General features: G+C 35.1%; 2 protein-coding genes across 2 annotated transcripts; both read right to left on the reverse strand.

The window, feature by feature from the left end:
• Positions 1-3301: 3301 nt before the first annotated feature.
• LOC119066549 (SET domain-containing protein SmydA-8) lies at positions 3302-15961 on the reverse strand. Its single transcript, XM_037169088.1, has 8 exons — positions 15536-15961; positions 5048-5358; positions 4613-4983; positions 4351-4544; positions 4208-4286; positions 3932-4144; positions 3671-3868; positions 3302-3609 (listed from the first exon to the last, which is right to left on the reverse strand). Exons 1-8 carry the CDS (start codon positions 15560-15562, stop codon positions 3389-3391), a joined length of 1614 nt encoding a protein of 537 aa, XP_037024983.1. The 5' UTR covers positions 15563-15961; the 3' UTR covers positions 3302-3388.
• Positions 15962-18964: 3003 nt separating this feature from the next.
• Positions 18965-19582, reverse strand: LOC119086079 (NAD(P)H-dependent FMN reductase LOT6-like). The gene has a single exon (XM_037196655.1). It carries the CDS (start codon positions 19580-19582, stop codon positions 18965-18967), a length of 618 nt encoding a protein of 205 aa, XP_037052550.1.
• Positions 19583-23479: the final 3897 nt, after the last annotated feature.

The raw sequence follows: 23479 nt of genomic DNA on the forward strand, positions 1-23479 counted from the left end.
ACATTTGAGAACTTCAGCATTTTTTACTGTCATGACTTTGAACAATAATATCCAAAACAATCTGAAGTTCTCCATTATCTCGCAATCTATTCCCTCAATTCGGAAAACTCAGGCTAATTTTCAAAAGCAAAATGAACAATAGTCTGAAACGTAAAGTGTTCGATACGTGTGTCCTTCCTGTGCTCACATATGGAGCGGAAACGTTAACGTTAACAAAAGCTTCCGAAAATAAATTAAGAGTGGCACAAAGAGCTATGGAACGAAGTATGCTTGGAATTACGCTCAGAGATAGAATGACAAATCAATGGATTTGACAACAAACAAAAGTCGTTGATGTCATGTAAAGAATAGCATCTTTAAAGTGGAGCTGGGAGGGACATATTGTAAGAAGGACGGACGAACGTTGGACCAAAAAGATCATGAACTGGAGACCACCTAAAACATGACCTAGAGGTAGACCACCAGAGAGATGGAGTAATGGTATAAAGAGAATTGCAGGCGCAAATTGGCAACAAGTGGCAACTAATCGTTCGGAATGGAAAAGAATTGGGGAGGCCTACGTCCAGCAGTGGACAGAAACAGGCTGAAAAAGAAGAAGAGATTCCCTCAATTGCTTTTGTTTTACAGTCGTTTTAAGCTTATTGCAGCGCGTATGGGCTTATATATAAAAAGACATCAAAGACATCAAGTGAAAAATTGGAAATTTTACAAAAACCGGTAAACGGTAATACCGTCCCTTAAAAAAAAACCGGTAAAAAACCGGTAAATTTATATTGAACCGATTTTCCGTTAATACCTTTTTACTCATCGGAAAGAGATCTCATTTAATGCTCAAATAAATTATGACATAACATTTTTCCTACCACAATCTATATAAACTTCGGAAAAGTGTAATCATTTGATTATTCATGCAGAGTGGCCGTTAAAATGTGGGCATCCTCAAATGGAATTCTTATCAAAGTTAAGAACAGAGAAAAGAGACATTGCGTCATCGAAAAATTGGTAAAGAAAAAAGAAAAGAAGTTGATCACTCCGCACTTACTTTGCTTGGTGAAGCCAATGAACGCCTGGAAACTTGCCATTCGAAACAAAAAATTTACAGAAATTTCGATCGCTCAAAGCAATGATCGAAGGTGCTAAAACATTGGTCAAAAGTGATGAAGCAAAGACTATGGAAACTTAAACTTAAATTGAAAGTTGAAGAGAACATTTTGGCAGCTTTTTTGCTAACTTTTAACTATTTTGACTCTAAATATCACATGCCTGGCTGATCAAATACGTTGAATTTCATTCTGGAAAAAGTTTTTATTGTAAAATTAAACTAATATTGACGTTTAAATGACTTACGGAAAAACCAGTATTGAAAATCAGTCAAAAACACTCAAAAGAGTAAAAGTGACGCAAGTCCCTGTGCATACTTCCAAAACAACTGATATCGCTGGAGGTGACGCGTTCTGCGCTTGTACGCAAAAACTATAACTGCAAAAATTTGACCAAAGAAATTCTAGAAACAAAATTTTACCAAAAAAATTTTGCGTCACAAAGTGGCAGATGATTCGGACGTATTAGGACATATTCTTGCCTATTTTAAAAAATTCCCAAACAGTACTTTAAAAAAATTTACAAAATTTGAAAAATTTAAAAAAATTTGGAAAATTTGAAAAAATCTGAAAAATTTGAAAAAGTTTGAAAAATTTTAAAAATTTAAAAAATTTTGAAAAATTTAAAAAAATTTAGAAAATTTAAAAAAGTTTGAAAAATTTAAAAAAGTTTGAAAAATTTTAAAAAGTTTGAAAAATTTAAAAAATTTAAAAAAATTTATAAAAATTTTGAAAATTTTGAAAATTTTGAAAAATTAAAAAAAATTTGAAAAATTTAAAAAAATTTGAAAAATTTAAAAAATTTAAAAATTTAAAAAATACAAAATTTAGGAAGAAAAATTGAGGCGAGCAGAGCTTACCAAATACCAAAAGCGAACAAATTTGTTCTACCATACCTATCCACACACACACACACTTAAAGGTGTTCTTATATGGGGCCTTATGTGGGAACTTCGAGGAGCCCTAGCTCCGAAACGAGGCCGGTTCCCCCCAATTTTTTTTTCTGGAATGTCTTAGAATCTACTCCCAAAATTTCAACAAAATCTAAAGAAGACTTTAGAAGATAGGAAACACGGACGGGCGGACGGACGGACTAACAAAGTAACGTAGGATTTTTTCATTTCGTTTAAAGTACTGAAATTGACCAAAATGTATGGAAATGGGGCTTCTTGGAAGATTTTTTGCGTGGCCAAATTTTAAGCTGCAAGAACGTGTGATAGCTCGTTGAACTCGTACGGACGCCTAGTTTTTTTTAATGGTAATTTGGAGTCATTCGGATTTGAATTGTAGAACTTCAATATTTGCTGTATATATGGTTCTGCAGTCTACGACAAAAAAATTTTTTTTAAATTTTTTCTAGTAATAGGACTTGCGTCACGGGCGCTATGCTAACGCGCGCCCATGATGCAAAAAACCGGTAAACGGTATTTGATTCTTCCGTTATTTTACCGGTTTTAATCGAGGTTTTAATTACCGGTTGCAATCGCCAAAGTCGTCAAAAAGTAAAAAATCGTCAAGAAAAAACGGCAATATGTGCAGAAACGTCCAGAAACATCATGAATGGAAATTTTGTCTTTTTCCCAGGGAATTTTACCTTTTGCGAAAGGTAACGCAAAGGCATTATGTTCGATGCTAGTGAATCTATCCTTTTTCAAAAGGTGACGAAAAGGTGTTCGGTTCAATCCTAAGGAAATTGTACTTTTATAAAAAATAACATACGGCTATTCATCTGTTAACGTCAACGACGGCAAAAATAATAACAAGCTCTGGGTAATATGGTCTTTCATATAGTAAAATGCATGTTTAAAAAAATTGAAGTACAAGATTTAAAATCAACCGATTAAAAATACTTTGCCGTCCGTCTGTAACATAACAGGTTAATACGTACTTTTTCGTATATTTTAAGATATTTTTCAAGCAATCAAAAACGTACTTTTTCATTTTCGCGTTTCTTCACCTTCTTCACACTCTCTGGCGATTTTTCATGGCAATTCTTCATTTATGGTGATTTCTCTTGGTGATTTAACAAACGCCAAAATGTGCAGAAAATGGGAATTTTATAAAAAGTTGCCAGAAGCACCATGTAAGATATTTAACGTTTCCCACAGTGGTTATTAGCATATCGATTATTTTTGGATTTTCCCCCACTTACTCTCTGAGTAAGAGGGGTCTAATGTTGAAACGGAAAACCCCGTTCGCTGTTAACATTTCACATTTTTAATAAATCCCAAACAATCACATGAATATTTACGAAATATAAAATCAAAAATCTCAACCATCTGCTTCCGCTAAACTTTTCCAATACGTTGCAATGCATCCCTCGCTGCCACACTCATTGTATACTCATTGGAGCCATCCGGTTCCATTTTCAATATCTGTTCGCTGTCCTTCAACAGTCTTATAACCTCACGCAACCGTTTCTTTAATTCATTGTTCTTAATTTCGCCGGTTTCAAATAATCTGGTCGCCTGGATCATAACTGGTGCGTGTAGCTCGTACATAATGACACCTGAAACATATTTCTCCGTTTAAATGCCACGGTTCAAGCTGAATATGATTAATTCCATTACCTCTGAGTTTTGATAGTCCCGGTTCTAATAAGTCTACCACATCCAAAATGTCACGACAATAATTCTCTTTGGTTCGCAATTGATCGACGGACAGTTCGTGGATCATGAACTTTTCGGAACGGCCGTACAATTGAAATAGGGAATGTTTTGCACATATGCACAAGTAGTGGTTTTTATGGAAGACATTGCGATATTTCTCTGAAATTAATGATCGTAGCTGCAGTGTACTGTCGTCCATAAATTTTCATCAAAATGAAATACCTAGAAATTCCTCGAAGCCTAAAACATCATTCGAATTGATGGAATCCAGTTCTTTGAAGACTGTATCGACTAGCAACAGCATCGATCGACCCGTTACGATGTAGGCGCAAGCGCGACATTTCCACGGTGCATCTTGATCCAAAGGATCTGTTGATAATATTAAGCCACCATGGCATTTAGGACACTGGATTGCACTTGAATATGTTCCGAGCTCTGTTGTAGGATTATTCAAACAATTAAAATTTTCTTCGAAATCGCTAGACTAGTGTGGCTCACCTGTAGGATCGGAACAGCGCTTACATTGACACCAGAAAAATTTACCCTCTTGAAGATGCTCTCTCCTCTTCAGCGTACCCTACGAAAATCAAAATCCTGAGTTCTCTATGATTTCGAAAGCTTTTCCGAATTAATCTAGCTACCTGCAATGTGTATGCATAGCTCAATGTGATTGCATCTCCTTTCGGAACATCTCTTGTCACTCGTATGGTCATTTCGTAATTAATTGGGTTGTCAGTGTGCGACGTATTCGCCGAGCAATCGTGTGCTAGCAGAAAGGCTTCGTCGTATAAGGCTCGAGCTCTGCTGCCGTTCTGGCCAATTTCAAAGCAATTGACTAGACCGTCCAAAAGAGAAAATGTTACGATTTTGGTCTACCGAGCAACGAATCCTTCTCACTTATACCTTCTAATATTCCACACATTGTGTGTATCTCCTCTTCACTGAATTCGTTGAAACCCCAAACATTTCGTAGGCGATTAACCACCACTTCCTGATTGCGATTCCACAGTGATGATATGTTGCGCCTAATGTCATTATGTGCTTCCATTTTGATCAAGCGTTCCCAACGTTTTGGATCGTGCTTTTTCAACAATAAGCATCGAAACGGTGCAATGGCCTCGTACATCTTAATCAACTCTTTACCTTTGCTTCGATCTAAATGATCGGCTACCCGTTTCTCGCGAAGCGTGGAACATTCCCACGAACTGTGACCGTTATCCGATTTCAAACCGACACATTTCGGGCCACACAAGCGCCAACCACAACCTGGACACCTAAAGAGAACCTGTTGTTAAGTACGAACTGTGGCGTAAAATTCATCAAAACTCCATCACTAACTTGTACTGATTGCTTCTCGTTGGTATCGGTATATAACATCCCAAACAAACCGGCTCCCCACACGGGCCAATAACGATCGGTTTCTCAACTATCACCACTTCACCTGCCTTTAAATTTCTTGCTGATACCAGATAGCGACCCATTACTTTCGAATTAGCTATTTCGTACGGCCGTTGATCGTTATTATTTTGATCAGGCTCGCTGGACGATTGTTGTCCTTCATCCTCATTTTTGTCAGTGTCGGACGTACTGGTACTTGATGTGACCGATTCGGTAACATCTTCTTTGGTGGTGTGTTTGCGATGGTTTTTCTGAAATTAATGGAAATTCGAAGTTAAAAAATGGCAAACTTCAGATGTTTATGCAGAATACAGACCGATAGCATGCGTGCATATCAGTCTTTAGTAAGACCTTGGATGGAGAGATAAGGCTATGCTATTTATAACGAAAGTGTCTGTCATTGAGTATTTCTTTAGAGATAAGGGTTGAATCCTAACGCCTAGTGTATGCCGCAGCTTTAATAGAAAAGCCATTCGATATTGGTGTTGGTGTCATGATGAAGGTGCCTTAGCCAGAATGAAATTTAAATTTAAATTTTTACTGACTAAGCTGACTAAAATATATATAATTGTATTGGGGCTACCCTCGACAAATCATACAATCAGAGATATTCACTCAAGACTATGCATTAGAATGTATCTTTCACTTCCAACCAATCTTCCATTTGACATACCTACCGAAATAAAGTTTCTAACGACCAAGAAACTCATTCCAATAGAGCTAAGATATTCACAACCACATTTCATGACTTATTTTCACATTATCATGTCACATCTGTTATCGATATCGACGACAAAAATAATGACAAGCTCTGGGTAATATGGTCCTTTATATTATAAAATGCATGTTAAAAAAATGAAGTACAAGATTTGAAATCAACAGATTAAAAACACTTGGATCGATGGAAGTAATAGACCCAATAATAATACTGGTCATATGCTTGCCGTCTGTAACAGGTTATATCATAAATACTTTAAATTTTCTATTTTAGTAACCAAATATTTTAACCTTAATAAGCAGACCTCGCCACATCGTACCGGGCTAAAATTATTTTCTATTTTTGTATTTTCCATCAGCTTCATACTCGTCAGTTTTCATCTCTATTACTCTCTAATAGCCAATGTTTTCTCAGTTCCTTCCAATAATATCTCAATTAATAGACGAAAATTATCATATCGTCGGTTTCCACATTACATTTTGTTTATAAACAAATCCAAATGCGATATTCAACTCATTTCAACTGCAACATTTTTGATACGCATCTCTCTGCCGGTTTAGACGAAGAACAATAAATATTATTTACAAAATGGAAATAAATCGGGTTGGTGGTCTTTTGTGGCATCAAGCGAAAAAATAAGATGAAATCCACAAATTGCCAAAACATTATCATTAACGACCATTAATATGTTTCTATTCGGTTTATTTGTTTTACCATTAAAAATCGTTGCTCTGTGGCAATTTCTTTTTAATTTCACAAGTTATAAGAAATTTAATGAAACAAAAAAAAATGAAATAAACAACTTTGGATTGAGAGGTATAATCTAGTGTTTTTAGATGATTATCCGAAGTAATTTTTCATAAGTAATTTGCTTGAAAATAGTTTCATATAAAACATCGGACTTCGTTAGCCCCGTAAGATGGTGTGTAACATTATACCACAACACTGTCTGAAATGTCACTATCTCTGAGAAGTTACCTATGACACTGTTGAAATTCCTTCCGGTTAAGAAACCATTCACAGACAACAAGAAAATCAAGACTTATAGTCGTGGAATGGACTATTAGACTCCCATTGTCATTTTAACAGGTGTAAGCAGATAACTCATCTTGATGGTACTCAATTGTCATCGTCACCAGTAGACTATAAGAAAATGATTGGTTATGTGGCTAGAAAAACTTCACTGAACCTGCCGCATGTTTATTGAACATTCATAAACCAATAAATCTGCTACATCTTTAGTAATACTCGAAACAGAAAAGGTAGCAATTGTGTTTGATACAAAATCTTTTACTGCGTTTGTTTAATGAAACATTTTGCTAAAGAACATTTAACCGACGCTCATTGCTCTCGCTGCCGATATCAGTTGACAGACAAAGGTGTACGATCTAAAACATTTTTCTTATTTAATTTCATTTATTTTTAAAACAAATTTCTTATGCGTTACAATTCTAAGGCTCACTTTTATGAAAACATTTACACTCGTATAAAAGCTGGTCTGCCCTTCTTTAACCTTTTTATCGTTGTAAAGTAGGTAGAATAGTGATAAGGAACCCACTGATAATTTAACCTACTTTACAATAAGAAAAACTAACTTTTAGAAGCGTATCTCAGTTTTTTACGAGTGTAAACGTTTTCATAAAAGTGATCCTTATCAACTTTCAAAGGATATAAAAATTAAGAGTGATATCGCCAAAACTTGAACCAATTTTGGTGAAAATAAATACAATGGTTCGGCGATCCAGGCAAGCTATAGCTCGTTTGAATCGTCTTTCAATTCTAAGAAATAGGGATCTTTTAGTTTTTCTGTTAGTTTCCCATTTTCGGAGTGAACACGTGAAAAGTCATAGCATGTCAAGGGGTGGTGAAAACAGTTTTTTTGTGATAGCTCAAGATAGACATGTTTCTAAAAGTTGAAAATTTGTAGGAATATAGGCCTTTGGCAGACCTTCATAAAGAGTATAATCATCGGTATGGGCCGCCACCCGTTCTAGACTTATGACTCAAAATATGGTCAATGTTTGGTCAGTGCTACTGGCTTGCAACAGAATTTATCCGCGGAACTGACTATAGGGTGTTGTAGCTGGACTTACCCTCTTTCATTCCACGTATAAAAAACCCCAGATAAATTCTGTTGCAAGCCATAAAGTTAGTTGAAGTAAAATGTCGCTCCAGGAGACCCATATTTTTCAGTGTTTTCAACTTGTTTTTGGTCTTCAAACAGGCTGGAGCGATGGGAATGAAATAAACTAAATCAAAATTACATGTTCAGCTCGAAATTGTCCTGAACCGCGCGATCATTGGTCTTGAAAATGTTGCTTTCCTCCTTCTACGTAGTAGGTGGAAAACCTCATATCTTTGACTTCACAAAATGAACAGAAACTCAATTGCTTGCTACGAATATAGGTTTATTGTAAAGCAGAGATGCGCAGCGTTCGTTTACATATAAAAAACGTTATTTTACACACATTTCCATATTGTGTGACCTCTTGTGAAGCACAAATTTCATCTTGAGTGACCATTTATTGACTGTAAACGAACGCTGCGCATCTCTGCTTAACAATAAACCTATATTCGTAGCAAGCAATTGAGTTTCTGTTCATTTTGTGAAGTAAAAGAAATGAGGTTTTCCACCTTCTACGAAGAAGGAGGAAAGCAACATTTTCAAGACCAATGATCGCGCGGTGCAGGACAATTTCGAGCTGAACATGTAATTTTGATTTAGTTTATTTCATTCCCATCGCTCCAGCCTGTTTGAAGACCAAAAACAAGTTGAAAACACTGAAAAATATGGGTCTCCTGGAGCGACATTTTACTTCAACTAACTTTATGGCTTGCAACAGAATTTATCTGGGGTTTTTTATACGTGGAATGAAAGAGGGTAAGTCCCGCTACAACACCCTATAGTCAGTTCCGCGGATAAATTCTGTTGCAAGCCAGTAGCACTGACCAAACATTGACCATATTTTGAGTCATAAGTCTAGAACGGGTGGCGGCCCATACCGATGATTATACTCTTTATGAAGGTCTGCCAAAGGCCTATATTCCTACAAATTTTCAACTTTTAGAAACATGTCTATCTTGAGCTATCACAAAAAAACTGTTTTCACCACCCCTTGACATGCTATGACTTTTCACGTGTTCACTCCGAAAATGGGAAACTAACAGAAAAACTAAAAGATCCCTATTTCTTAGAATTGAAAGACGATTCAAACGAGCTATAGCTTGCCTGGATCGCCGAACCATTGTTTTCAAATTGGTTCAAGTTTTGGCGATATCACTCTTAAACAATCAGTAGATCTCAATACAAAATCTAAACTTTTCAAGAGACAATCATTTCACTGTATATTTAGTAAATCTATTGCTTGCTTTGTTTTATGCACTACTAGTGATTGACAGCAAATCTATTACTTCACTTGTCTTAACATTCATGTTGCTTCAATAACCACTAGTAACAACTAATCGTTTCCTATTGTTATTGTTGATAATTGCATGACTATAGCTGCTTCTGCGCAGAAGCGTAAAAGCGTATTTAAACAAAGGGTTAGTTTCAATGAAGCAATTTAATAATAATTGGATTAACTGGTTAGGATTTTAGAATTTAAAATTTTATCGTTGTGTAGTTTACGGTGTGTAGTTTAATAGCTTTAGCATGCTGCCAGGCTATTTTTAATATTTTTTTCCGAGAAATTTCGTTATCAAAAAAAAAATTAGCAAAACCCAAGGCATCAAAAATTTATTGTTATCGTTTGTTAAACGAAAACGTTTTTTTTTATTCCTGTTAAATATGGTCCATCCATATCATCGTAAATCTTTTAATTGAAACTTGTACAATGAAAATGAAACACGAATCTACCACTTTTAAAATAAATATTTTGTTAAAATATTGTGAATAAAACATCTGCAGTCGATGTTTTATTTTTAAATATTTTTAAATTTACATTTTTTATTGATCGTAAAAAGAGTCAATCGTCAAAGTGTGACAATGTATCATTAACGCGGTGTGCGAGTTCAGTTTATCTTAAATATATAAGACAAAAGTTACAATGGGCTCGTCGCTTTAATTAAGTAGAAAAACCCAATAAAGAATTTTCTCAGAATTTTCTATTTTGAGAAAAAGAAACATCATGCGAACGATCGTTGGTCATATTTCCTTAACCGTACAACGACAAGGAAGTGTTTCGAACAACCAAAAACAACATAAAAACGGTGATACACATTTCTTAATATGTCCAACAAAATCAGCTGTGACAATGAAATGTTTTCATCAGAAACATAAAATATTTCAAAAACGTGATGAAAACATCTTCATTCAAATCATTTTATAAAGTATAAAATACGAAAATACTACTCGAAAATTTCCATCTGAAACTACTGATCATTTGCTATCGACGGCAATGTGAAGAATAAGCAAAGACCTCGGGTGAATATGCTCTTATATTATAGGGGAATGTATGTAAGAACAGATGAAGTAATAGATTCTGTGTTAAAGACTTGGCTGTATAGTGAACAAATGAAGATCTAATAATTATTTGGTAAGTAAACTTTATGCACATAGATCCATAAAGATTATCTATGTTCGGCTTTATTAATTCTTTTAAGAAGTCATGGACACTTCAGAACTCCTTGTGACTGTGACCATAAAGAATGCTCACTCCAATGAATTTATCTTCATTTCCTTTGTAAAATTTTCGATTTCCGATTTTATTGTCACTACAATTGATTGATCTTCTTGCTTCAAACGACTGGAACTTGATTTGCAAAATCACCTCATGAAGCTGCCAAATGAGTGATTTGGTTTTGAAGCAATTTTATTGATATTTTCTTCAGAACATTTACGGAGTCCTCGACGGAGTCGTAAATCATTTTTGTTCAAAATAAACATTTAAAAGAATTAAATGGAACGTAAAGAAATCGATAAAAATAATCGTTTTTTTCTATTTTAATTTAAACGACACCGAACGTGCCGAATTTCTGATTTTATTTTCTAATTCGAAAAATGGTTTTGGGCTGACTAACAGAATTCGATTTAAAAATTTGTAAAAAATAAATAAAAAACAAAATTCCGAAAACGATTTGTTTTATTTATTTGCTTTTTTATTGGCCAACTAAAAATATAAATTTTGCGTCGACATTTCTATCGAAAAGCGATTAAAAATTATTGTGGAAAAATAAACAAAATAATTTCATGTGTAATACACCGAATTTCACTTAATTTACGAAATTTTCGTAAATGACTCAGTGGAAAATTCAAATGAGTTTCCTGTGACTCTATTTTCACGGTAGATGAATCGGCGCGACACAGAATTAATTTCGAGTGTTTTTTCTATCGAGAGAGACGAGATTTATTTTTCTAATACGAGATGTTGATCCCATCAATCCGGAATAGTTTCCTTCTCATTTCTTTTTATGCAGACAGTTTGTCGACAAAAAACACTTTTTAAACATTTCATCTCGACCATCACCGATGTAACAGCCCAGTGACACGTTGTCCGAAAATGTATTTTTAAATGTGATTTAGTCAGGGAGCATTTGGAGTCGGAATCCATAAGAATTTAAACTATTTTTACTTGTGGATTCTGTCTGTTTCATCGGTTCTATTCGTCCCACATGAATTTCACCCCATAAGAATAGTGATCTTCTTCCGTTTCCCGTTTGTTTTATATGGAAAGTGGTCCATCACCATCACTTATAATAATCTCCAAAGTTTACAGCATCAAGTGAAACTACTCCCTTTACGTTTCTTTTGTTGACAACATGTACGTTCCACATGTACAGATAAAGCTTTAGAATGTAAAAAGTTTATTTGTCCGTTGACAGGTAATCATTCGGCTTTATTTACCTGGGACATAAAAAATATCAGCCATGAGAAATGATTCAGTGGCGTTTGCAGTATAAAAAGAATAAAAGTTCAAGAATCCTTAATATGGTGACTATTCATTTGAAATAATATTTGAACATCTCGGTCAATATTAACTTCCAAGAAGATTGTTGACGTTTTCACCACTTCTCAGCAAATTCTCTTTAGCTGAATGTGGCGCTTTTGTAGTTTTCAGTATAAAACTTCATGAAACAACCGTATTCAGCTATGAGAACAAGGATGGCGCTTTTGTAGTTTTCAGGGTAAACTAGTACCTCGTCCCATGCCCTTGTAATCAGTTACGGCCTAAGCAGAACTTTAATTTCGTAAAAGTAACTTTTACGAAGAGCTTTTGTAATTATGCCATGTGCACCATCTACTTCCCTGACTATATCGGCGTGTGTCCAATAAATGAATTGGAAATAAATATACAAATTATCTGAATTTCCACAAAGTCTTTAGGTTCGGACAGATCTGTCTGCCGAAAAAGATAATCTTTGAACAAAAAAAGAAAACAAATCAAATCAAGCGGATACCTGTTGAATCTGATAAACAAGCTGACTTTGAGGAAATTCGAAAATGCGAGTAAAAATAGTAATTTTTGTTTACATTTTCGCTGTTTGAGAAAATAAACGTGGAGAATTTAAATATTTTTTTTTCTTTCTATAAATCCACAATCAATCAAAAAATAGAAAATCAAAACTATTTTCGTATGGAAAATGTGGCATTTCCAGAAGTGTTGATGGTTAACCGTTTGTTGAATTTGTGATCTAAATTTTGTATTTTTAGTGATTCAGGATGATGATGGTTTCAGTAAAGAGAAGAAAAAAAAAAATTCTTTTGTTATTTTCAATAATCTAAATTTAACATTTTGGAAGTGTTGCAAATATACAAAATTTCGTTCTTTATTGACGTAATGGGTGACGTCGTTAAATTTAGCCGAATTGTTTTTTTGGATTCTAAATATTTATGTCTTTCGCTCTTTTTTCGCTTTTGTTTTAAGTCATCGACGTACCGCGTTAGTGATATGTTTAGTATATACAACATTTTGAGCACACAATCTCGCATCTTGAACGGAAAGCCAAACTAGAAACTACCAATTGATTAATTTGAACTGATGCCTTTCTGTCCAAGGCTGTAAACTTTAGAGAGGTGACGCGGATCAGACACGCAGGTGACAACCAGACTTGATGATAATATTGCGGATATTCTTACGAAAAATTCACCTCTCGTTATGTGTATCATCGACGTGATATGATCATGTGGTGCGTTTTTAGCCCCGTACGAAGTACAAAGGGGCTTACAGGATTACGATGCCGTGTGTAATTGATGGAATTCGAAGCAGACGGTAAGGGCAAAGTGTTTGCCTATGTTCATAGATGACGAATCTGCAATAAAAATTTTGTCTGTCCGTCACGTCGATATCTTGAGTAAATCAAATCCGATTTTTTTCCCCTGAAAGATAGTCAAAATAGTGAGGTTAAGTTCGAAGATGGGCATATTCGGGTCGGCCCTTCGTGAGTTAGGGCCACCTAAGTGATTTAAGGTCTTTTGGTGATATTTATGGCAAAATAAACTATGGAAATGTAAATGACACGGCAAATGATAGGAATTGTCAATACCAATCCAGGAAAAAAAAGTTTTTTAAAATCGGGTGAGTGGACCGTGAGTTAGGGCCTTAGAAGTGAACTGCTACTAGGGCCCTATGTGTATTTTACATATAACTCGAGCAAATTTCATCCGTTTTTCGTAATTTTTGTTTGATTTGGAAGGTAATCGAATGCCGAATAGAATGTTGTTGAAAAAAAATTAAATTTGGGTCCTTGGCCTAAGGCCCTATGTGTATTTTACATATAACTCGAGCAAATTTCATCCGTTTTTCGTAATTTTTGTTTCATTTGGAAGGTAATCAAAGGCCGAATAGAATGTTGTTGAAAAAAAGATTTAAATTTGGGTCCTCGGACTGAGGCCGATACTAGGCCCTTCAAAAAAATAAAATTTTAGGGCGATTTGAAATTTTTGTTTCATTTGAAAGGAACGTCGTACGGGGCTTCGTAATTGCGCTATGCGCAATTTGTAAGATGTACACATTACATAATAATTTTACTTTAACTACATTAACCGGCGCAATAGGCTTACGGTCAAAGTAGGGTGACAGACGCACTAGGGTCACGTACGCAATAGATATACGGGTTTGTACGGGGCTCAGTCGCAGCAAACGCTCCGACTGTTCTGATGGCTCGTTTTTCATAACAATTCATTAGAAAAGATGTGTTCTTGCGTGTTTAATAAAATGGTGATTTGCGTGAACTCTCCGAAGTTTAAGGCCTTGATTCTGTCTTCTTTATTGTTATGAAATGAAATCCCGTGCGCCCTTTTACGACATGTAACAAAAAGTCATGACTGTGCCAGATTCCCCCATTTTTTGTAAAATAATCTATGAAGTCTGGAGATTAGATTACCATATGGACCCAACTTTTTATGTACACTGAGCCGACCGTAAAAAATCCATGTATGTGACGTGGACCGAAACCGACGAAATTTTCAAAAATCGATCTGGCGGCATGGCAGCACAAAATTAAAGTTCGAAATTTGTTTTTCTTCCATAAAATGATCAGATGGACCAGCTGAGTGGATTTTCGGCTGAGCCTTAAAAGAAATAAGACATTTTGTAAGAACCGCTACACCCTATCCTCTAGCCTGTTAGATTTCGGCGTGAGGTAATCTGGCACTAATGAAACAAACAATAACAAATTGATGCCATCTGTTCTCGTCAGCTAAGACAAAAATGAGCGATTAGTCCTGCCTCAAGTGTTCTTTTATAGCAAAACGAATAGTAAAATTAATGAAGTAACAGATTCTGCATCCATTTTGTCGAAAGAAGTAACAGATTCAATAATTATCCTGGTGGACGGAATTAAGTATCTCTCTTCTCTCAAATAAAAACAGTATTTTATTCTATAGATTGATGGTAGCTGTAGTTTACAGCAGACACACGCTACAAACTTAATAATAAGCTGGATAGAATAAACAATTTTTGATTGATTCAATAAATCATTTCATTTACACAAGAATGTATCAATCAATGTCAGTTCTGATATGTCGGATATGACATCTAAAAATTTCAAATCATTTCCGTTCAAACGGTCGAATCAAAACACTGTTTTCATTAGAAGAATGCGCATCAAAAAGCGCTAATGAAAAATTATTTTGTTTAAATAAAAAAACAACTTGGCGCTGGGATCAAACTATCTCAAATATTTAGTTACTTGTCTGAAAAGTGGAGTCATCGAGTCATTCCTTACGAGGATGTTTAAAGAAAAACAAAAATAAGAAACTGCGTTCATCACATGTGTAGCTCACATTTAACACCCAATGGGTATAAATATTTCAAAATTCTTATTTATAATTCGTGGAGTTGTAAATAAATTTAAGATTGTCGTGTTGGTTGAGACGACCGGCTCCATGTTCTATTAAGAAAAGACTCTGCGGTGGAAAGATACGCTCTTTTCTCGAATGATTTAAATCAGTAACACCGAAACGAGGTTCTAATTATTTGTCTTAATTTTAAAAGAAATATCGCAGTGCGAAAAACACAAACTACAAATTGATTGTCGTGCTTGAAACATCGGTTCGACCGTGGTTTCATGCACATTTATTCACCGTTCTAACAAATTAAAAATAAAATTAAAAAAGAAGATGACGAAATTTTCCCTGCACAGATGAGACTGAGAATAATTTTTTCGTTTGAAATACGAAATCGAGCTACAATTACAATGTCGCGTCGGTGGTATTACACACACTAGTTTTGATAATTAAATTTGATTTGATTCAATTAGACGTTCCTTACCTTCTTCTTGTGATGATAGTGCGGCATTTTCTCAATGAAGTATCACAGAACTGAATCTAAAAATAATAATTTTTGTTTCTATTCTCTTGAAAGAAAAAACCCGTTTCGACACAATTTTCTTCTTTTCTTTCGATTATTTTTCAAAACACTGCCGAGATGTACACCAAACGTGATGCTATAACGGTTTACTGTCTCACAATATAAAATTTAAAATTAGGATCGCTATTTTAATATGCAAAAAAAAAACGAAAAAGAATAGAGATGTAAGTTCACACAATCAATCTAAAACATGTGTATATATCCTCTGCACAGTATTATTGGCTTGCCGTGTGCGTGCTGTGTTCTTACTGCACAGCAAAAATGAGCTTCACTCTTTTTTAACGAAATAATGTTTGTTCGTTCAACTGATGTAAATGACTGAATTGATCCAAAGATCGGAACTGAGCTAATATACTGAAACGAAAAAATCGCGTGGCAGTTATTTTCGTCCTGAATTTAGAGCTGGCAGATATATTGGAACGAAAACGAAACGACACAAGAAGTTTCTGTTAATATTTCACTTGCCGTATGTGACCTGGTATCGAGAGTGTCATTTCTTGTCTGTTCACCTTTCACTTGCTGTGTGGTAGCCAGTACTGTTTTTGAGAGTATCACTTCTTTTGATCAAAGTATTTTCAACAGATTAATCAAACAATCTTTTACTTCATATGTTTCCGCATAATTTTTGCTATATAAGATCGCATCAAGCCGCGCTCATTGCTTATTTTGTAGTCCCTAACAACGGAAGCTGCGGGAATCCATTGCAGTCGTTCTATTGTGTTGCTGAATGATGAAATCGTTTTGATGCGCAGTTATCTTAATAAACACCATTTTTGTGGTTTCATGCGACATCTCCTTCATAGGAATAGGCATGGGCGATAATGAAAATGATTATCGATAATTATCAATTATCGATAATCGATAATTATCGACTTTTTTTATCGAAAATTATCAAAAAAAATATCGATAATCGATAATTATTGATATTTTGATAATTATCAAGATATCGATAATTCGATATATCGATATTTCGGTCCGAAAATCCGATATTTATCGATATATTCCGATATATCGGTATATTATCATGAATTTTCAGATAAATATCAAAATATCGATATTTTGATAATTATCGAATTTCGATATTTTGATAATTATCGATAATTATTAAATTATCGATAACGATATGATTAATCGATTATCGATAATTTCTTTCGATTGATATCATCGATAATTTTGAACGCCTCCCATCCCTACATAGGAAGATATTTTCGATAATTTTTGGAGAGTTTCGAGAATTTAAATGATCGAAAATAGGCCCTGCTTCATAGTGTAAGACATACGACATATACATGTCATTAGTTGGTTTATCCCAACACCCATAAATCTGCAGTGACGACTTTCCAAAAATCGCCATTTTTAAAATTGGAGGGATCTCCACCAGCTTCCCCTACCAAATTTTTGTACAATTAGTTTTAAAATTACAACCTCTACCGATTACAATTCCAATAAGTTCCACAGCACCCAATCCGTAGCTTAGGTGCCCTGACTCCTTGCATGGTTGAAAATCAAAAATGTAGAGCTGATTAATAAACATCCAGAAATTTCACAGGTAGGTTAGATAGAAGCAGCTCGCAGCTGTGAAATAGTTATTTGTGCAATCGAGGTGCAAAGTATTTTAGTAGGCTCTAAATGTGTCAAAAAATACATCGTGAGCCTAATAAAACACTTGCAAAGTTTGCAAATTTTGCATATTATGATGCTGAGCGGCATAACTGTGATGAATACCATACAGCCAGCTTTTACGGACGGCTTCATGTGTTATTGACATCAGCGACAAAAATAATTGATGAAGAGAGTAATAAAACTTCTTTTATAGTAAGTTTGATTACACAATTGAAGTAGAAGATTTGGTGTGAAATTACTTAGTCAGATAGTCAGAGACTCGATAATTGTAGTAGGGATACATTGAAGTTCTTATCTGTAAAAGGATAGAGTAGATTATGCATATCTGTCCAATATGTTTATTTTGACGATTTGGAAGTTATGTGCCGACACGACGCGAACAAGCGATTGCTCTCCAAGTAAAAAGTAATAGAGATGTACAGTTTTGGGCGAGAATTTCATACATTCACTCTGTCAAAAACGGACGTTAGGTCAATAACTATATAATAGGGGAGCTTATCGTTATCCTAAAACCTTTCCATGGATTCCATTGAAAGGTAAGGATAACGATAAGCTGTCGTAGTATGGAATATAGGTAAAAAATTAACTAATTTTAGTAGTCAAGAAAGCACCAATTAAGACTGCATCTTACTATACCTTCCGATAAATATTGTGGAAGAGTATTTATAAACTTCACAGGAACATGCACCAGCGTTACAACTCTTTTAGTTCTACTTTTTTCCGTAAAAGGGAAAAAGTGGAACTATTGTAACGCTGCATATATGCAACGATACAATAGTTCCACTTGTATAAGGAAAGTGGAACTAAAAAAGTGAAACTATTGTAACGCTGCATATATGCGGCGTGAAGATAGTTCCACTTTTTCCTTTTACGAAAAAAGTTGAACAAAAAGAGTGGTACTATTGTAACGCTGGTGGAACATGCGACATTTCACCATCGAACATTATGTTACTGTATATCGCATATCGCATGTATAATGTGTCTGCAGAACGAAATGGAAAGAAATCGCCAATGGGGCATTGAACTTTTGACATTTTTTGTATTTAGATTAAGAATGTTATTGTAAACAAAAAATTGTTCTACACTACTGCCGAATTTTCAAGTTTTTTACTTTTAATTTATATTTCAATTACGACTACGACCCAAATTCAACCCAAAAGCATACCTTTTTCATGAGAGAATTAAGAAAAAATGACATGAGAAGAAAAGAGAGGCATATAGGGACGTATAGTCTTTTTTATGTTTGACTGATCTTTGAAAATCAGAAAACAATTAATTAAAAATATAAATGTTTATAATTTTACGATTGTGTAGAATAATTTTTTGCTTAGAATAATGTTGTCTATCGAAATTATTGAAACTTCAGTCCCCCATTGTAATTTCATAACTCTAATTAAACATTTCCGATAGCTGAAACAACAACAAAACAAAATATCGATATTGTGCAGGTAAAGCGTTTTAATTATCTTATAAGCATACAGTGATAATGCTAAGGTTGAACAGGAAATCAGACTTCAAATTAATTCTTGTCTCAAGTGGTCCAATGGTAACTTTTTTCTCGCATTTTCTAATTTCGTAATTAAGTCGGTTTGTGTACATAAATCAGTAAAAATATGGTAATTTCATGTAAATAGGCGATATAGGCGTTCACGCTACCAACGAATGAACTGTTCAAACACACAACATTTTTTTTCGTCTAAATTAACATCATTGACGACTGGTTTTGCTTATTTTGTCAGTGAGTTGTCCGAATGCATACCGCAACGTATCTCTGTATTGTACAAGAAAGGTATCATGTTGTTCCGATGGTATAATTCGTTGATTGGTATACGTGTACTCTTTGGGTAGCCTGACTTGTACTCTCTGCTCAACCACATCCATCTGAAGAGCTGACATCACTTGACGCAATTGTTCATCGCATTTTCTACCACCACCACCACCAGCGGTTACGACGGCCGCTGGCTTATTTTGCCATTCCCAAAACAATACATCCAGTGCATTTTTCAACGTACTCGGGTATCCTCCATTGTACTCAGGTGATACAATTATCATTGCACTGCACGAGTTAATAAACTGACTCCAATCTCGAACTTCCTGGCTGGCATACATGGTTGGATCTTTGATCATTGCTGGTGATGTATTGTCCAAGACTGGAGTTACCGGATGGGGTTTGGTGTGAGGATCGACAAGGCAAATTTCTGAAGTTGAGTTATTTATGGTTGATTGTAGTTCATTGTAGACCCATTTCGATAGACCAATAGTATTTCCGCCGAATCGTGCGCTGCCCACCAAAATGCAGAATCGAACAACACTCGGGATATCCATGACACCTTTTAAAATTGTAAATGTTTCTGCACAACCAATAAAATCGAAAGTGAGGATCACGTATGGTTTTGTGTGTGGCACAGTTCGGTTAGACAAATCGTTCACTATTTCGTATTGTATACTTAGCACGATAAATTTACCAACCACATTCGTTTCATACAAACTGAATGGCAATTCAAAATTTTATGTCTTCTATGACTGGTAAAACAACACCGACTGATATAATGCCATGCAGCATTATATACCTGAACCAAAAGATTTTGTTGCATAAATTAATAAATTATAATCGACGATGTCTGTGATTTACCTTTTACAGACGGTAGGTATACACATTTCACCAGTATAATTATCGAGTTTGGTTAATTCTTTTGATCTATAGATGGATTTTCGACAGATTCATACAAAACAATTTCATACCGAGACTTATACACTTCGCTAGTTTTAACATACATTCTGCTAAATAACCTCTTAGTGAGGGCTCATCGGTCCATTCTGTCGTTGCTGTCGATAGCATAAGACCTAGTCGAGTTAAGGGTTTAAGGTTAAAGAAGAAATTATTTCTAACTAAAAACATAGCTAACGCCGACCCGTACGAAACACCTATTCGTATCAAAAGCCTTTACTGTGAAACTCTTCATTTCTTTTACTTCATTCTCTACTGAAAAGCTTTTCGCCCTTTAAAATCACTTACATTATCTTTCTTTGCCTTGTTAGCATATACAAATAAATTGCCGGAGCCCCGTACGAAGTCAACTTTCATAAATTCCTATTTAAACAGCTATATACCGCTATATTTACCTATATTTTCCTACAAAAAAACATTTCACAGATGAATATGCTATTATATAGCTCTATATGCCTGTATATAGCTCAATATAGGTGAATATAGATATATATATATAGATGTCCATATATGGAATGCCTGAAACACCCCACACACATAACAAATTATTTCCATGTTAACAGAAACTCTCTAAGTACCATTTTTCCCAATATATATCACTTTTATTAAAATCCAATATGGCCACCGGCAGCCATTTTGTTAGGAGACCGGAAATTTTACCGACGCTTTACATTCGTTAATACCTTTCAAACAAAAAAAAATTCATGAAATTCGGTCAAAATTTACTCGAGATATTGACAAAATACTCCATGTTCACTGTACGGCCGAGTAGCCAGATAAGAGCTCACTCCAAGAGACCTAGCTCACGCTCCGGAGAACATAATTTCAAAAACTTTTTTTTTCCCTGATTGGTACGGTCAATACCTATCTAATAAAGCTAAAACAGACGAAATATGTTGAAATGTGGCCAACCTACAAGCAAAAACTGCTTGCCGCCCTGTGCCTGTTTCACACCAAGGTGTCTAACTCACGAGTCGGTCATCCGATTTCCATAAACTTTTTTTTTTGTCGATCGGTATTGTAAAAACCTTTTATTTGACGTATCAGTTACAAGTGTAACGTGTGAATGTCCGGAGATATCTTCGAAAAACCGTAAAGCACTTATTGGGCCACAGCTCGGGAAGGGTCGATCCAAAATCACTCATCTTCGAACTTAGCCTGCCTTTTGACACTACCAAACGGGAAAAAAAGAATTTTCAAAATCGGATGCGCTTTACTCAAGTTATCGTGCAGACGGACAGACAGACAGACGGACAGACGGACATTTTTTTTTTCACTGATTTGGCATCTCTAGACAACCACAATAGGTTTCCCCTTACTCAGGGAGTCCAATTCGACGTGTTACGGATGTGTGCGTAAACGCATAAGACCCCAGTACTTCGTACGGGTCTAAAAAGGAATTTGTTGAGAATCAATCAAACAAAAAACCCATTGTGCAGTTCCAGCATCTATCTTGGATATGTAAAATAAATCCAAATTTTATCGAACATTTAATTGGCAGCCTCTCAGCTCTATTTGAAATATGAATTATAAATACAATTCTATTCATTCACTTAGTTTGGTACGAATACTATCTCTACAAAGCGACTTTTCAACGGCCGTTCCGAAACACTTGTTTGAATTTTATATAAAATTTAAAAAAAAAATCTTGGCACACCACATTCGTGTATGTACCAACCGAATGAATAGGTAGCACTTTATGAGTGATACACTTATTGAGTGTATGAGCGTATTAAATACTTCGGTTGGGGGAGAAGACTAATATGACTATATTGATGGCGCTGATTCAGTAAATTTTGGAAACTATTTTCCACTTTGTTTTAAAAGTTTATCTTGAAAAAGGTGACCTGGACAGAAGATCACGAGAAGAGATTTGTTTATAAAGATTTAAAAAATTGAAACGAATTGTCTGACCATTGGTTGTAACGTTAAAATTAGAATATTGTTTCAGTTAAATGTCGGAAACGATTTTCCGATTAGAAAATTCGTTGACCACGAACATGATGATTGAACCTGTGATTGAACGAGAAATGCAAAGGTAATTTTGTCAGAGAATGGTGTACGCGGAATGAGAGGAAACTCTGGACTACATGGACTACACTGCTTTCATTTACGTACCGATTTTGGACGATTTATTTTAGGGATCTTCGCTTATCTTAGAACGAGTACATGCAAAATAGGCCCAAATTAACTGTTCCAAGTATAAGTACAATTTTGCATGCAAATTGACGAAAGCTCGAGAATTTTTAATTAATAAGTGACCACATTTTCCGTCCAGTCTCTTGTCCTTGTTTAGAGATTTTTATTTGGCCGAGAGGGAGGTTTGTAGCCCGAGCCGAAAGCAAGTTTTGGTGACCTCAAGAATTGATTGTCAATTCATTTCGAAGGTGGAGCCGAACAGGAAATTGGATCTAGTCCGTAAAATCTTATTTTCTTGGTACAGTTCGCCGAATCGCTTATCTTAGGGTTCGTTCACAAACAACGTCACCTACTTTACGAAATTTTAGACACACACTCGTCACACAAAAAGAGTCAAAATTGGCCTAAGATTGTTAGAAAATCCACTTCCCCTAACGGAGTGACCTCATTTGTGAACAGTCCCATGCCTAGTCTCTTTTAAACTAACCTTTACAGTCTGGCTGTTCGGAAAAAACAAAAATCCATTTTTTATGCGACAAGAGTATCACACATTTTTTAAGGTCTTAAACAGACTGCAAGCATATTGCCCATACAATTATCGAATCTTTTACTTCTTTTGATGAAAACACATTCAACAGATGGATGAAAAATATAGTACTTCATTAGTTTTAACATTCATTTTCCAGCATAAGACTACACAAACCGATGTTCATCGAATCTTTTCCTTCTTGCTGTCGTTAACAGATGAAATAGCCGAGATTGAGGGTATTTTTCCTCGATTTTGTACAGTGTCGTATATAACCTTAGTTCTATCTAACTATAGAGGTCATCCGTGTTATGGGAATTAAATTTGAATCTATGCTACGAATGCTACGGTACGAACATTAAACAAATTTACTTAGTGCGATGCAGTCCAAAAACTGATGACGAATTTTCTATTGAAACCAAAAAGAACACAAGGTGTGTGTGTTAGTAAGCTAAATTCGTGAAGATTTTATCGAACTTTTCGTTGACCCAATTTTTTTGCAAATTCTCTGAATTAACAATAATATAGTAAACCTGACAAGAGATTCTAAGAATTGATTATTTATCTAAAATATGTGATGTGGTTGGTTAGGGTGGAACGCTACGTTTGCACGATAAGCCAATGGATTTTTTCCATTTCTCGATAAGTTGTTCCACCTTACATCAAATTATTTAAAAAATAATAATGTGACCACCAACTCATCTAATAAAAGTTCAATTTAATTGAACATGATGCCGCAATTACCCGGCGAAACTTCCGCGTATCATATCCTAGACAATTTATTTTTACAATCTTGAGTCACCCAAGTATTATATGTAGGCATGGATAC

Source organism: Bradysia coprophila, chromosome IV, assembly GCF_014529535.1.
Source record: "Bradysia coprophila strain Holo2 chromosome IV, BU_Bcop_v1, whole genome shotgun sequence".
Taxonomy (NCBI): Eukaryota; Metazoa; Arthropoda; class Insecta; order Diptera; family Sciaridae; genus Bradysia; species Bradysia coprophila.